The 17,304-nt window shown below is 47.3% G+C and overlaps 1 protein-coding gene and 1 long non-coding RNA gene across 4 annotated transcripts in view; both read right to left on the bottom strand.

Moving 5' to 3' along the window:
- Positions 1–1,436: 1,436 nt before the first annotated feature.
- Positions 1,437–4,581, bottom strand: LOC311434791. Its single transcript, XR_014691733.1, has 2 exons — positions 4,517–4,581; positions 1,437–2,972 (listed from the first exon to the last, which is right to left on the bottom strand). It is a non-coding gene; the product is annotated as an uncharacterized lncRNA (long non-coding RNA).
- Positions 4,582–10,025: 5,444 nt separating this feature from the next.
- Positions 10,026–17,304, bottom strand: part of FOXO3 (forkhead box O3) — an 80,600-nt gene continuing 73,321 nt past the window's right edge. For all 3 annotated transcript variants that reach the window (XM_084515202.1, XM_084515200.1, XM_084515201.1), the window contains one exon: positions 10,026–13,394. In XM_084515202.1, the coding sequence (XP_084371328.1) occupies positions 13,245–13,394 (150 nt within the window). In that variant the 3' untranslated portion in view covers positions 10,026–13,244. The remainder of the gene's footprint in view (positions 13,395–17,304) is intronic.

Raw genomic sequence — 17,304 nt, 5'->3', positions numbered from 1 at the left:
TAAGATTCGCAAGAAATTACAAAATAATACAAATGTGTTTTCAAAACTGCATCTCTCTTTGTCCCCGCTGCTCTGAGGAGCAGAGAAGCATGGGACCAGGCTGTCCTTGACCAGCTACTACCCTTGACTGTAGCCAACAGCCTGAGAAACAGAGTCAGCAAAAACAGATGGAGGAAGGATATTGCAAAACACCGGTGAAATCCTCCCCCTTGGGATTTTGGGTTTTAGGAGCTGGGCAGATGGTGGGGCAGGAGAGGAGGAGAGTGTGCCGACCCCTCCACTTCTGCTCTACATGAAGGCAGGCTTGCCCGGAGAAAGCCTGTGTTGTGCAAATGCCTCTCGGGCAGAGTTTACACCGAGCGTGAGAGGTTATGGGCAGTTTTTGGGGCACTCGTGTAAAGTGTAGGCTGCTCTGCTTCTGCTCTGCTTGGCAAAGCCCTGGTGGGGTTTGCTCAGGTGTTGCCTTTGCCAAAGCCACAGTCAGGGACGTAACGGGGAGGGAAGAGCAAAACTTGGCTGCAGGGAGAGCAGGGAAACAGCCAAGCACGTAGGACCTGGGGGAGGAAGGGCAGGCAGCAAGAGGCTGGATTGAGCCTACCTGAGTGCTCCCCAACACCTCTGCAGTGGCAGGAGACCTGTGGCACCTCTGCAAAACCGTGGCAAACAAGGCATCTCTGCAATGTCGGCGTACCCACAGCATCTCTGCAATGTTGGGGTACTCAGCTGAGCTCAGGAGCAATCCCTGGGTGCCCCCACCCCTCATCCATTCTTGGGGGCCTCCAGCCTGTGAAAGTCCTGCTGCCATTCCTCCAGGTCCCCTGGGCAGCCTCGGCAGCCCCATCCATCACTGCTCCTTCTGGTGGCCTGCTGGGGACAGGAGGCAGGCAGGGAGGTGTCAGCAGGAGTCCCCAGGGGCTGGGTTTTTCCCCTGAGGGCTGGTGGCGCTCCGTTGCAAGGCAGAGAGGTCAGGTAGGGAGACAAAATCTCCGTGTACAGCTTCTGTTGCAAGACAGAAACTGTGCAAGGCATGCTTGCTGGCTATGAAAAATTATCCGGGGAGAAGGTTTCTCTCTTGTGAAATGTAACTCCTGATAGTCCTGCGGGAACAACCCTCACCCTCGCTGGTGTTGCCACTGCGCAGATTTCCATTTCTGTCTTTGATTTTCTTACAGACTTTTAGAAGCATCTCCAAGCCACTCTCAAGCAGTGCTATCCTGGATAAAACGCACAGATTCAGTTAAAGAAACCCCTAAACCCAACCCCAACTCACAGCATTGATGCAAATGTTCAAGGCTTTGTTGGACTTTATCATATACGATTTTCCTCATCTAGAGGCAATTTTCATACTCGCAGTCTTTATATATGTATTATTATTCTTTAACGTACTGTTCAGAGGCGTTATTGACACATGAAATTGTGAGACTTAGCAGATCTTCCTTTTAAGTATTTAATCCCCACATGCACAAAAGCAGAGACGTTAATGCTTGCCCGGCCATTTCACTTCTCTATTTCCAACATCGTTCCCCAATGCCTGCAGAATTACTGCAGATAAGAAAGAATCATTCCTCAGTTAAATAAATGCACCCGCACTTTTTGTAAGAAAGGAGGAAAAATCAGGTATTTTCATATAGTCTGTAAGAAATTTTACCAGTGCAGGAGCAGGCTAAATTTGGACCAGTGTCCTATAGCTGGAAAGCATTTATTTGAGAACTGGTTCCCTTGTTGTAGACAAGTTGAATCTGAAGGCAATCTCTGAACATGAAGCCCCCACACACAGTTCTTTACTAAACTGCAGGTTGAATGGTGTAGCTTGCAGAACAAGTCTGTGTGGAGACATTTAGGTACAAATTTAGGTAGCCACAGACCCTCGGTGCCCTCTGCATGAAACTGATCTGTTTCCTGCTGCCCGTTCGCAAACATCTCGTTAGGACAATTAGTGGCGACAAGCAGAACTGGGAGGGCTGACGTGCTCCCCTTTCAAAACTGCTGGCTGGGATTTATAGGAACCACCATTTCAGTCACACGAGCCCACAAAAAGCCACGTTTGCTTGCGGTGAATGCAGTTTTACTGGGCAAAAGGAACAAAACCCTGCAGCCAGCCAACTTATTGGTCTTTTATTGTTGTTTTCAGGGAGTGATCTAAGCGTGACTGGGGAACAGGCTCTTCAGAAGCCGCGCGCGTCACAGATTGCACAAGGCGTGGAAAGCACAACAGTGTCATCACCACACCTCTATTTTTTTAAAGGCACTTCCTTCTTCTTTTAGGTTGGGTCCAGTTATTCACCTGGCCCTGTATGAGGAAGCAGTGAATCCTTCTCCTCCTTTAAAGCACGCAACGAAATTTTGCTCAGGGATTTTCCACCAGATCAATATTTTCTCAGTAAAACGTGACACCTTTTTTTTGCATCTTGATGAAGCTGATGAAGCAGCACAGCCTCCCAAATTCCTCTGAGGCCAGACTTGAGGGGATCACAGCATCACAGGAGGGCTGAGGTGGGCAGGGACCTCTGGAGGCCACCTGCTCCAACCCCTGCTCAAGAAGGGACACCCAGAGCTGCTCCCCAAGGACCATGTCCAGGGGGCTTTTGAGGATCTCCAAGGGAGAAGACCCCACAGCCTCTGTGGACCTGTGCCTGTGCTTCGTCACTCGCACAGCACAGAAGAGCTGCCTGGTGCTCAGAGGGAATCTCCTGTGTCCCAGTTTGTGCCCATTGCCTGTTTTCTTTCGTTATTTGCTCTGGTTTTTCTCCCAGGACCTGAGCCACAACCCTTCAAAATACCAATGCAAGTGCGAGGGAGAAAAATACCAACTTATTGTGGTTTGGAAGAAACTACTCTAGCTTAAGGAGTACGTAAGGGAAGTTGTAGACAAAACAGCAACAACACTAAGACCCCTTTTCCAGGACTTTTTTCCAAGTGCGTGCTCTGGGCAGGGCAGCCAGATAGGATCTGCGGCACCATAAATCAATTCACTGCAAAGCAAGAAGAGAAATGGATTGTGAAACGGACTGTAAAATAAACATCTAATGTAAACACCGAAAATGTGGTGGTTTGTTTTTTCTGTCTGGGAGCCCAAGTCCAGTCCAAGTTACTGGCTGGCTGTGTTGCTTCTTTCTCCAGCCCTGGGCTTTCTGATAAGCAATTGCTCACCAAGAGTCGCCTCTCCTGCTCCACCATGCCTTCCCCATCCCAGCCCTGTCCCTTTGGTTGGTGGGGCCTTCCCACTCAGAGTGTCTTCTGATGCAGCCCATCAGACCCTTCCCGATGAAGAAGAAACCTACAGGATGGGGGATCTTCTCTGAGCCTCCAGTCTCACCAGAAAGTGGAGTAAATGACTTCTGTTTGTGGCAACACGTCTCCGGAGAATGAACCAGGACAACGTGCCGCTTCTCTGGGGGCAAAGGGAGACAATAGAAAGCAGGAGGAAACCAAACACACCCAGGCTGCTCAGCAGGCAGCTGGGTCATGTCAATACCTCTCTGGGGTCCAGGGCAAACCCTGGCTCGTGTGTCAACAAACTGGGACAACATTGCTCAATGCCTGCTATGCTCAGCCCAGGGGAAGAGATAACGATTTGCTACTGTACATAGAGACCTCTGCCTCAGGTAGGAAAGAGCAGAAGACTCTTCACTTTTTTTTTTTTTTTTTCCTTTTTTTTTTTTTTTTTTTTTTTTTTTTTTGGAGTTTGTTTCTAAACCTGTTTTAACTCTCTGAGGGAAGTCACAGAGCATACATGTAAGATTAGAAGGAACCTGAGGAACCAGCGTATCTCCAGTTCTGAGGCAAGACCAAGGCAAATGGTTGTCTCCCAAAAACACTCCTAATGAAGAAGAGTCCACACCTCTAGGAAAGGTGTCAACTACCCTCCTAGCTAGAACATAAGCTACATTTGCTGCAAATGAAACACAGGTTTATGTCCTTTCCTTAGTGGGCAGGAAGGGTTTTTCAAGTCATCTACTAAATAAAGGGAAACTTGTGGCCCCTCTCAACCTGTTCTAACATACGGCTGGCCTTTTCTCATAGATCCCCATCCTCTCTGTCTCCACTCATTCTCTCTACGTGTCTCCAGAGTTTCTCCAGTGCCCAAGGCTGCTACAACACCTCAGCAGTAGCTTGGGCAATTTCTAGCTCATTTGTGCCCACAACACCTCTTTTTTTTTTTTTTTTCATTGTGGATGTTAGTGCCCCACATGGCATAAACATAACTGATTTCTCCTTCCTTAGCACGGCGCTGTACACTTTTGTCTACAACATTTCATCTTGTTGATTCTCTCTCTCTGTTCCTCGAGGCCACTTTGAGCTTGCTGAAGGAAGGATTCAGGGAAGCCTTGCAGCATGGTGTCTCCTGCAGCCTTTGTGAGTGTATATCCTACCCCATCCAGCCCAAGCCACCACTGAAAATTGCTGAAGAGAAGTGGGATGGGGCCAGAGGTCCCCTGAAATGCCTGTCATGCAAGGAGGGAGATACTCATCACTCCTCTGCGAGACCGTGTGTGTGTGATGAGTGTGCACCCACTCCGGGGAGTGCTTCTCCGAAAATGTAGAACAAAGCCTTCTCCCAGGGTTTATGTGGGAATATCTGGCAGTACCCCATGTTCTGCATGTAGGCCCTGCTTAGGGTGTGCAGCACGTGTCCTGAGGCTGCTGGGCCAGCAGACAGAGGCTGTGGCCAGCTTTCAGGTTTCCAGGCCCCCACGGCCATGGGAATGCAGCTGGGTGGAGCAGGCCTCATGGGGACACGTGTGGCAGGAGATTAGGCCCACAGGAGGAGGATGGCATGGGTGGGAGGGGAGATAACACGCGGTGTCCTGCCTTGGGAATTCGCGTGAGAGAGCTGATAGCTGTTGAAGTGTCTCGGTGGAGGACCAGCCTCCACCTCCAAGACGTGGCCTATGGGATATGACAGGGAAGTCCCCATGGGAAAGGGACTTTCTGTGTGCAGCATGACCCAGGCCTTGGGTACACCAAGTTTGGGAGTAAAGTGCTTAAAGGCTGACAGGGAGCTTGAGCAGTTTGGTGTAACGAGGGTTTCAGATGAGAGGGGTCAGAAGAATGGAATTTTACCCATTTCTGAATTAATCTTCTTTGTTCGGACCCTTCACCTTTACAATCCTTGCACAGCTCCATACTTGGCACTTAAGTGATGTGTGAGACAAGGCTAGACCAAAAAGAAGTGTGCGTGTGTGTACAGATATGTTAGACAAGACACCTTTAGCTGGTCTTTCCTCAACCATGAGCTCACCCAGTCTGCCTGTATGATAAATCTGACCTTCAGGTTCAGCTTGAAATGCTGCACACGCATCTACGGAGGGCTGTCAATTACAGTGGAAATGGAACAGATAAGATTTTTGTTCACTTACAGATGAGGTGATCATCATGAAACATTCAAATTCTCATAACCTTCAAGAGAAGTTGGCAGATTTTTGACTGGCTCAAATAAAGAGAACCAGAGGTTGCCAACTTTATTCGACGGATTATGGACCAGGGTCACAAATGCCAGCACTGCCAGAGGGCCGGCGGCATGGCGTTACTCTGGGCCACACCTAGGCTGCACAAAGGTGCTTTACAACATCCATTTCTCACAGAAAGGCCCAGCAGAGCATGAGCAAAGAGAGAGACTTTTAAAAAAGGTGAGAGGCATTCATTTTCCCCATTCCTTTGGCTGCAGAGGCTCGCTCTGAAGTAGTGTGCTCTTGTCGGTTTGAGCAGCCATACCTGGTAAGAGGGCCACAAACCATTTTCACTCACACTCAGCTCCACATCTCCTGACCTTAGCAGACCTTTGAATGCAGCCAACAGTTTATATTGGCTGCAGACTTGCCATTCTGTGCAAAATAACATTTACACTTTAGCATATATTTAAAAAAGGTGGCTGGTGTAGCTGGGCCAGCAAACTCGGTCTTCAGACTCAGACATAGTTTGTAGCAGCAAAAAAAAAGACAGTTTCTTGCCAGCATAGCTGGAATGAAGTGAGTTGTACTGGCAAACAGCTCCTGCCAGCCAACTGTGTCTACACTGGGATTCTTGCTTGTATAAAAACATCATTAAAAATAATCATACCCATAACCGACATTACTGTGCCCACAAACATTTTAATATCTGGCCTTAGAAAACCAGAGAATGTAAAAAAAGTCAGAGGGGAAAAAAAAGTCAATTCAAAGAAAGACTTCTGAAGATCAGAGGTTAGGAAGACCATTTCTGACAGCAGTGGGAAACATGGGTGGCTTCAGATGTGGATCGAAGAATGCTTGAAGGGCACGAAAGAGTGTTTCAGGTGCCCACACAGCAACATATGACTTAAAGGACTGCATTTTGGGGGCCTTTTCCATGCATTGCTTTACTTGAGATTCCTGTCTTCCTCACATCTCTTGCAATTTTCTCTGCTTGTACAAAAAAAGTCCACTCAAGCATATTCCATGATGCAGGCCAGGTGGGAGCAGATCAACCCATGCATTTGTGAGGGAGAACCAAACCGTGAGAGACTCCTGCTAACAGCAACATCGTGTCATCTCCCCTAAGGCCCTTCCTCAGAAAGGGAACAAAGCTTTAGCGAGGTAAGGTGAAGAAACTTCAGAAAAGCAAAGATATTCAGGCAGGAGCTTTCAGAGTTTGGAAACGCAGCAGCAGAATCTCAGCCAGGTCCCCAAGGGCCCAGCAATTCAGGGCACTTTCTGCAGATGAATTATCACCTTTGTGTCCTCTAGTGAAAAACAGAGCAAAATGAAACAGGGCGAAATTACCTTAAAATGCTAGCTGCAGATGAGCTGGAGAAAAGGGAGGGAAGCTTTGTGTCTACGTGTATTAGCTGCTCGGGGGCAACTTCCCCAAAACTGCTGCAGTAAGCCAGTTTGCACTGACCCCTTGGTGAAGACAAGGCAGTCCTGCCTTACTCCGACTGCAGAGCAACCACAACTCAGTTACAAAGTGAAGACACTCGTACATCCACACCTGACCTTCCCCCATCCTACCTGCTTCTAGCTAGGGTCCCAGATGCAGAGGCTTCAGAGCAGACACCCGAAGGTAGCTGCCTTCCTCGGGAGGAGACAGGGATACCTCCTAGCTCTGAAGGATGCTGTAATTTTAAAACCACTCAGGCACAGTGGAGTTTTGACTTAAATTGCGGCTTTTCCATAGGAGTCTACCAGGCTGAGTGACAGTGCATAGCAGAAACTTCTGTAGAAATGAGACAGCATTGCTATAAATTTTTCTTAATGGATGCACACTGAGGCTGATAACCCAGTTTGATATTGCAAGTATGACTCTCAAGAGTAGTGCAAATGACAATGGATTTCATTTAATGAATAAAAAGATTACTTTTTTTTTTTAAAAAAATAGCATTTCATGTCTTACAAATTGCTTCTAAGTACTGACTTTTCTCCAGGACATTCATCCATAAACTAGTTATGGTATACAAGCCTGGATAGCCTTAAAATAGAGGAGCCTATAGAGATTTAAAATAAAGTGCTGGTAAAATATGCTCTTTTTTTGACTGAAAAAATAAATGCAACATGAGAGGCTGCATAGATATAACGCCCCTTGTTCATGGTGGAGGCTTGGAAAGGCTGGACCTTGGTATCCTGGATGGGAGGGTGCCAAGAGTCTGGGGTCTCTGCTCCTCCTGCGCAGGTCCAAGTCTGACCTACGCACCAAGGGAGGCCAAGCCCTCCAAGGAGCTTGTCCTGCAGCCGTGGGCTCCCTGAACCCCATCCTGCTGAGTGGAGGGATGTTTGTTTGAGAGCTCCCATCCCTCACCTGCATGCTCAGCCCTCCATGGGAAAGGCAGCACTTGGCAATTTCGCTGCACTTCAAGCACAAAATTTTAAGGTGTCCCCTAGAAAAGAAGGAGAGTTCAAGGGGGAAGCACCTGATCTGGCTCGTTTTCGTTTCGGAAACTGGAAAGACTTTTATGAGATGACATTTTTATTATTTTTCTCCCGTTTCATTAGGTGTCATTCACAGGATATAGATATTGTTAAACCTGCACGTCATTTAGGCCAATCGCTACTTCTGAATCGAGACATTTTATCTTGTTTTCCAGATAAAATCTTCTCCTTGGTATGTCATCAAAGCATCAAATAATACAAACAGGAGACGCTTCGTTCTATCAAGTAAATGTTGTGGCACATGCAAAACTACGGGTGTCATTAGTATGAAAAGAAAATCCGAGTGCAAAAAGGAAAAAAAAAAATCCAGAACAAAGTTTCAGAATTTTACCAGACAATTGCGAAGTTTTCTAAAGATTTAAATAACAGAAAAAGAAACACACTTAACTCTTTTTTTTTTTTTTTGTTCCTTCTAATGGAATTTTCTGTTTCATTTTTGCATGATAATAGGATTTTCATCAAAAAAAAAAAAAAAGAAAAAAAAAAAAAGAAGAAAAAGGAAAAAAAATGGCACAGGCAGAGTGAGTGGGAAAAAAAGCTGTGTGGGCTGGGTAGGGCAAAGAGGGAAGCGATGAGGCACCGCAGAAGTCGCCAGTGGTGGGATGACTCCGTGTGCCAGGCGGAGATATCTGCATATCTGCTTCATCTGGCTTGGGCTCCGCTTGGCCCGAGAAGTCCTCCTTTTGAAAAGCGAGATATCAGTCACCATGACTGCTTCAGAAGAGAAAAAAAAAAAAGAAGCAGACTCCCAGATTTGCTTATCTCGAGCTTCTTGAAAGCACCCCTAACTTCCTTGGCAGCAGTAGCCAAGCAATAGCTGTAAAACGTTGTTTTCCCTGGGCTGGCCTAACCAGCGACTCAGCACATGCGGTGGGGAGCTCCCGAAATAGCTCAGGGTTGCCTCACCAGTCTCGGCAGCAGCTCGAAAGGCCTTTTTGCCTTCTGGGACTTGGAGAGCTCCAAGATGTTTGGGCTTTATTTTGAAAGTATTCTGCAAGATAAAGATGATCTATTTATTTCAAGGCCGGGTGAACCGCGGGTCGCCGTGAAGACATTGCACAACACAACCAAGTCGGCTCAGCGCAGAGCTTTTATGGGATTCGATCGGCTCGAAGTTGCTGCTGCCCCCACCTAAATTCGGGTCGAGGCTGAGGCCCCTCCACGTTGGCACCTCACGGGGCTGAGGGCTCTCACTGATCATCCCAAATGCCTGGGGAGTAATGCCAAGGAGGAGGAGGACCAGAGCTGGAGGAGCCCCTGGAAAACTCAGCAAAATAGATCAATTTTTTCTGGGAGATAATGCACAATTCTTAATAAAAAGCTATTTTCTGACTGTATCCTTATCCAGGCTGCTTTTGTGCTGCAGCACTTCGCAGCAAGCCTTGCACGGACAAGGCACCCCTAGCACTACCATAACCTCTCCCTGCTGCACGAAAAGGCTCCTCTTTTTTGGAGCTATCATTTGCTTTTGAAAAGCAACTCCAAAAAACATGCACATCTGCGGCTTCCCGTCAGGGCGGGAGGGCAACTTCTGCCGACGCGTCTCATGTTTCTCAGCACGCTCTCCTGCGCCTCGGCCAGAGCCGCCGATACAACTTTCTGCTGAGTCAGGCTGCTGGGTTTCTTATCCCAAATCCCAAATGGGTGGTTTCAAGTGCTCCAGACATTTTTCGAGCACGGTTTGAAAGCCAGCCAAGCCCAGGGGGATGCAGCTCTTCTGGCTGGGTTACAGTCGGGCTGGTTTTCTCCCGGGAAGCTCGAGCTGGGCTGCAGCAGCGGTGTGCAACGTCGGAAGGATTTTTCTCCATCTCATCTGTCACCACCCTCACCTGGCATCCTCACTGCTCTGCTGCCCTTCAGATATTTGCAGAGGGGCACCGAGCCTGCTCGCCCACCCAGCACCCCGGGGACAGTCCCCTTTTGCAGCACCTGGGACGGGTGGTTTTGTTAACTCTGCCTTGCCTGTTTCCTACAGCCAAAGGGACATGAAGTCATGGGCAACCCTCCTGGAGATGCCTCTGCAGAGCCACAGGACCTCATGCAGCCCTGTGCCTGGTGTCCCCTGCCACCGCCGGTGTCCCCTCCTCACCCCTCTTCCATGCTCTAGATGCCCAGGACAACAAAGCAGAGCGAAGGCGATTGTGCAATGTAGAGATCCATTATGCTTTATTTACATGCGTCACCATCTCTTTTACAAACTAGATTACAATTTAAAATGGAATACACAAGGCAATATCTACTAACACCAAGTGGAGTAAGCACTGCGTCGCTACTTCGTCTGGAACGGGGCAGGATTTGCTCCAAAACAAACTTCCTTCCGATCTCTGTGTAGTAAGGTAGTATATTCATCCAGGGCAGCATCTTTTTTTTTTTTTTTTTTATCTTTTAATTATTCTTATTTTATAAAATCCTCAGTAAGACTGCAACATGAGAGTGTCTGCTTTCAAATGAAAGTACAAGATAGCCCAAATGAAAAGTATAAACTGTTCAGCTCTTCGGTATGTCAAGACGGCCATGCGCGCTAAGGCTGTGGATTTCATATTCTTCCAATTTACATGGCTTGAAACAAAAACAGATAAAACAGTTTTACAGATACTGTATACATATTTTTTCCAATCATGCAACTTTTTTTAAAAAAAGTTAAACATGTGAAGCCAAATGTACAATCCATTTTTCCAACCCATAGTAACGAAATGTGTCTGGTCCCCCTTCGCATCTGTTGGCAATTCCTAATGCATATCGTGTACTAAAAACAATTACAGGACACTGATTGCCAAGCAATGACATCATTCGAGAGAAATACATGACCTAAAAGGTTAACTTTTTGAAGCAGTGGCACAAAGATTTCCGGAGTTAAGCAGTGGCCAACTATCCAATTGTTCTCATGAGAAAAAAAAAAAAAGAAATGACAAAATTATGAAATAAACCCCCAAAACTGTGAGTAGGGAACTGCGTAAATGCCACCTTAGACCTTCTGTTTAGACAGAGTGTTTAAGTGACTCCTGTGTAATTTTCTGGGCTGTTATCTGTTTTACGTGGTTTCAGAGGGAAAACTATGCGGGAGAATGTTTGAAAACTCAAAAGGCCAAAGTTTTCAAAAGGTATTTTCCCCAAATTAGCAATTTTTATCTGTATTTTGACACCTAAACAAGTGACCTTTTGAATTCATTAGGATACATTTATTTGCTCGGCACCTCTGGAGATGAGGGCAATTTTTAGGCACCTCAGCATGCGGACGGGGTGGCCCTTGAGGCACCTCAGTTTGAGGAGCGACAGCCCCGTGACACCACGTCCAAGCCCCAGACTTGTGATGCCCGACATGAGGCACTTCAGTTTGAAAGTTTTGGCCACAAAAACGAGCAGCAGAAACCAAACCAAACTGAAGAGGTTGTGCAAGACCATCCCTCTTCAGCGGGTGCTGGGATAGTCTCCAAGGTAGGGGTGCAGTGTGTGTCCTGTATCCGAATCCATGGGGCATGGGGAGAAGTTTTCTTTTTTTAAAAAAAATAAAAATAAAAATGAGAATGGTAAACCCTTGGCTGCTTGGAAGAGTCGATATGCTACGGGGCGACGATAACCACAACTGCACAGAGTTTTACACAGTCATAACCACGGGGCGAAACCAAGAGGGGTGCCTGTAGGGGAAGAGCGTGAGCGCGAGGGGGGCTACGATACGGAACAAAACTTCCATCACACGGGGTAAGGGGGGGGAGCTGTTATTTCACCAACGTCACCTCGGGGACCTGGGTAGTGAGGAGCGAGGGAGGGCCCACGAGCGCTGGCGTGGGCGTGCATGACTGTGCGTGTGCGTGTGCGGTGGCAGTGGCGCGAGGGAGTCACTCCACGTTGCATGGTACACGGACCGGTGGCAGCTCATGCACGGAAACTTTGGGTTAAAATGCTAGTCGGTTTTCCTAACATCCATGCATAATGATCCATTTCTGTACATAATAAAATATATTTATATATTTATATGCATAATGCCTTTATGCAAAGAAACAAAAAAAAACAAAACAAAAACAGAACGTCATATATCGCTTTGGAGAATTATGTATACACTGTCCTATTCAGAACGTCTTCATACCAAGTTCTTATGTACCATTGGTGTTTTCCCCTCTTTTTTTTTGTATCCCTCCCCCCCAAGATACTAATAAAAAGTAATCAAACTTTCCAGATTATAGAGAGGATCTATACAGCACCATACCTTTTATTCATTATTATTAATTATTATTCATTTTACAAAAGAAAAATCTCAAGAAGCAAAATATATAAAACTGCCTTGTCTTTCAGTGTCATTTATCCTGTTACAATCTATGCTCGGATGAAAAGCCATTTGTGTATTGTCACCTTGCCATTCCCTCTCCTGCTTCTTCTTCCACAGTGGGTTAGACAACGACGAGAAGGAAAAAAATCATCAAGGATATGTCAAAAAAAAAGGAAAAAAAAAAAAAAAAGGATCACTGATGCAATAACACACTGCAATGACCTGTGCGAGTGACTTGCTGATGCACTGCCCGTTGGCTCCCCTCTCCTGCGAAGCGGCGTTTCCCTTCATTTTCTCTTCTCCAGACTGATCCCTCCGGGTGGTGACTCTCACCGTGTCCAGCAGCAAAGGGCAGCTCAGCCTAAAACTTCTAACTAACGTTCAGCAGGCGGGGAGCCTGCTCTGGTGGGCAGCGAGCGGGGTCCTGCGGCCCAGGAGGCGAGGAGGGCAGCGGCACCCGCGGTCAGTCCGTCCTGTCCTCGCCAGCACCAGCCGGGAGGTTTCCCTCGCCGGTTCTCCCTCGCTTCGCCATCAGCCCTGGCTCGATGCTTGAACACGGGGGCGTACCATGAAGTTGAAGGAAAAGAATTAAGAAAGGAAAAGAAACAAAGCAACCCAACGGGCAAACAGACCACACGAGATCGCCTCCCTCTGGAATTCGGCCGGTCGCTTGGCGTAATGGATGCTGTATATTCGGAAAGCCCTGGTGGTGGGTTGTGATCGCTTCCTCGAGCGTAAGCAGTGTTTCAGATTCCCCAGGAAAGAGAGAAAGCAAAAATGGTCAAAAAAAATCTAAGGAAATCAAACTGGAGGCTGGGGGAGGAGGAGGGCGGGCAGACAGGAAAAACCTCCAAAAAGAAAAGCCAACTTAAAACATCCCATAAACCATTAATATATTGAAACACCACATACTCATTGACAAGTAACTACTGTAAAGGCTACACAGTGTGTTCTCAACAGGATGGTGCTGAACATTGTCTCCACAGCAGGTGCTTGGCCATCCCAGAAAAGGAAGATTTTGCATACTTCAGAATGAGTTCAATTCCAAAAAAAAAAAGTAAGAGGAAAAAAAAAAAAAAAAAGAAGAGGATCTTCACTCAGGTGTGGGGCCTATTAACAGTCTGCTTCGTTAGGAAAATAATGCAGGGTTCACAAAGGTCGTAAGCTGTAAACAGTATCACTGTCCACTTGCTGACAGCAGATTTGGCAAAGGGTTCTCTCTCTACATCTCGTGTCAGTTTGAGGGCCTGGAGAGGAAGAAAAAGAGAAGAGTGAGATTGCTACGTGTAGGAAAAAAAACAACCCACAAATCTACAACAAAAAGCCACCCAAGTAAACCTCCAAACACAGTGAGTTTGCACTGATAAGCAATTTTGATTTGTTGGCACCCAGAAGGTTCGACATACAGCAAAGTGCTGTCATGTAACTCCTCCTTAGTATCTGCCTCAGGTGGCTTCTGAAACTGAGGCCTAGTCCCCACCACCACCCAAAGCCTTGTGAGGGCCTTCTGTGATGAACGATTGGTGATTTTTTATACAATGTAAGAACACGGGGACACTTGCTGAAGCAACCCAAGTCGATTACAGGAATGTTTTTACTCTGTAAAATGCCCAGGAACATGTAGGGGCACTGCTGGCCTGATCTGGCAGCGCGGCTCCTGTGAGGGAAACCACCCGACGGGGTATGGTTCCTGCTCAGACTGTCCCCAGGATCCTCCTTTCTAAGGTGCCAGGCACTGATCCCACAATAGAGTTTTATTAAAATGACCTATCCCGATAATGCTGAATGATGGATGGGGCTTTAATCATTTTGTCTGACGGTTATTAGAGCACCAGGGCGACAGCTGCTCCCCGCGCCATTAGGGGAGAGCTTCATTCAGGGTGGCTTAGGGAGCAGACAGATTGTGCCTTTCGCCCAAACAAAATTTGGCTTTAGCCTTAATTACGGGCAGGGTTTTGGGGGAGACTGTTCGACGAATAAAGGGATTTCCGACTGGATCAACATATTGATTTCTTCGTTTCCAAAGAGCAAATTAATGCTAGCCCTCTGCTAATGTGACTGTCTGGCAACGGCTCCGCTGGGTAAGCGTGTCCCCGTGGCCACAACAAGGTCACCACGAGTTTCCCAGTAAGTCCCAGTATAACCAGTGGCCTGTCTACAGACCAAATGAGCGCATCCCTTTGCAGGGAGGCTGGAGGCTGGTGGCTTCCCAAGGCCCAGGCTCCTCAGGAGGGCACGGCTCAGTCAGCACCCACGGGCTTAACCTGAGTGAGTCCTGCTGGCTCCAAATGGGGCCATTAATTAAAAAGGAAGTAAGGAGAGAAACTCCTGAGTAAGTACCAGAGCGGTGTTTAACATTTAAATTAAAAACTTATGTAAAGCACAGTGCTACCGAAGAGGAGACAAAGGAAAAAAGAGGGGTACAGGCGATCACAGGCAGGATTTTTGTCAGTGGCTCTGCCCAGTGCTTCTCCTCCAAACCTTCGTGGGACTGGGGCTTACCCAAGACAAATGCACGGAGGAGGTGGAAGCTGCTCATAGCAGAACTGAAACACACTCGATTTTCACGGTTCTGTTTACGCAGACTTTGCAGATGGATTAAAAAATGGCAAGGAGTAGATCAAAGCCTTAACCCACACGCCGCTGCAGTCCGTAGCAGACCCACGCGCTCTCACTTTCTGTCTGACCACAAAAAGCCTCTGTCAACCCTGAGTTAGGTTCACAGCACTGAACACCATGCCAAGCAGGGAAGCAAATGCTCCGGCTACGTTTTCATGTAGCAGTGGTTCTCCACCACATTTTCTCCCATTCCCCGTGGCATTAGGGAAAGGTGTGTGTCTGCAGGGGAATCTCCTCTGGTGAGGCAGGACGATGCTGTCCCTTATGGGCAACAAGCCCAGGTAAGGTGCTGCAGTCCCCCTTTGTTCTGTTTTCTGGCCTTTACTTACTTCTGGGTCCCCTTTTTGGGGGAAAAAGCAACAGAGGCACATGCATGAGAGTGACTGCAAAAATATATGGAATAGAGGCAACGGGTAGATAGAATAAAAGGGAAATCTAGCAGGGCTGGTGGGTTAGAGATCAGTGCTTGAAAGCAGTGCTGTGGCAGCAGCTGGGAGGTTGCCATGGCTCACTCACTGCAGCAAACCCATTCCCCTGGCTCTTACCTGCAGCACGGCCTCATTCCCCAAAGCTGGGGGGGACTCCCAGACAGAGGAAGGGCATCCTTTGCCTACACTCCCTAAGCCACCCTCTGGAAAATTCACTTCTCCCTTAAAAAGCTCCTCAGCTCCTCTGCCAAACCTGAAGCCCATTTTCAATCATCAGAGAATGGAAAGGCATTTTAGACTTTCTCCTGAAGTGTTTTAGATTTTTTTTGCTCAGTCTTTTCTTAAGACTTTCTAAGAAAATCAGAATTTTCTTCTGAAGTGCAGTCACCACAACTGAGCTGACACCTGGGCTCGCACTGGAAGCAGAGGCAATCCCACTCTGGTGTTTTGACCCCTTGGGCACGGAAGGCTTGGACAAGACCCATCTGCTGGACATCAGAAGAAGCCAAAGTACTGTATCAAACTATAGCTTGTGCAACCACACATGCATGTGGTTGGTGAAAATGACAACTTAAAAGAGAAACAGAAAAAGCATTAAATTAGGGGTAGTTCGGGATGAACTCTTGCTTCATCACTTCCCACAGACATCTGAGCCCTAGATGCTAAATCTGTTTATCCTTTTTGGTGGAAGAGAAAAGCAAAGATTTCTGTATTCCTTCTGTCCTTTCCTACGCCCTCACATCCTCTACCTTGCTACTGACCTCCTATAAACGCTACTCTTGCCTTAATGTGTGTCTTAATGCTGTGATGACCCTCCCAGCAATAACATTTCCTCACCTCTGTCTCACATCACGTCTCCACCACCTAAGGGGAAAAGGGATGTGATCCTTTCCTTGATTGTAGTACTTGACTCTGCACCCTCAACACACACCTCCTCTGCAAAGCAGCCCATTGAGGACCCGCTGGTTTGGCTGGAAACCTTGCTGAGTGGATATTGCATCTTGAAAAATATCACCACCCAAAGGTCTGTAAGACGAGAGTTTTCCCTGGGTGCCACTCAGTACGACTCCCCAAAGACAAGAAATCCCAATAATGCCTTTTACAAGTCCACAGAGTGTAAAAATGTAAACATTTTGAAGGAAACTCGTGTCCTTTTGTGACAGATATGCACTTGTTCCAGTGCCTCTGTCCCTTGCTTCTGTCATTGCCACCAGCAGTACAGTTTCTTCTTTAAAATGGGGTTAGGCTCAAAAGCAGGGCATGATTAGACATGCTTACAGCCTTTTTGTTGTTTAAGTTAATATTCTGCCGTAGGTTTTCACGGTTCAACACTGAAGAACACAAAAGTATTTGCTAGACCTGAACAACAAAAATAACTCTTGTGGCCTTCTGCAACAACAAAGTTGCAGCGTGAGATTTTTCATAGAACCACAGAGTGGTTTGGGTTGCAAGGGGCCTTCAACACCATCCAGTCCCAACCCCCTGCCATGGGCAGGGACACCTCCCACCAGACCAGGCTGCGCAAAGCCCCATCCAACCTGGCCTTGAGCACCTCCAGGGATGGGGCATCCACAGCTTCTCTGGGCAAGAAGAGAATAAAAATGCTGACGCCATGGCAGGTATGTCACTGTGCTCCCATACAGGCCAAGCATATGCTGCACCAGAGTGGCACCGTGCCAAAATGCAATGCTGAGGTCAGGATGCAAAGTCCAAGGGAAAGCAGAGAGCTGGCAGCTTCATGCACTGTCTCACAAGGGCCTGAACTTTCAGGCATGTTGCAACTTCACTTTTCCTCTTTGAACTGTACTCAGAAAAATACATTTATTTTTTTTTCTGGTTCAGACTCAGAGAACAAGGGGAAAAGAATGGAAAGAGGAAGAGCAGCAGAGAACTGGGACATATGGGAGCTAAAAAATTGCTGTGCTGGTACTCGCACAGGCACGTAGAGCACGAAAGCGTATCCTTTCCTTCTGTGGCTGCTGCTTCTCTCCAAAACACGCTGCAAACCATAGCAGACAACCAAATGCTTCGGAAGTAAATGCACCTGCAGATGTCAAATCGTTCTCCCTGTATTAGCTCTGCAACAAAAGGCTTGCCCGGGACCTCAGCG

This window comes from Aythya ferina (genome assembly GCF_964211825.1).
Source record: "Aythya ferina genome assembly, chromosome: 3".
In the NCBI taxonomy this organism is placed as follows: Eukaryota; Metazoa; Chordata; class Aves; order Anseriformes; family Anatidae; genus Aythya; species Aythya ferina.
This window is presented reverse-complemented; position numbering and strand designations above follow the sequence as displayed.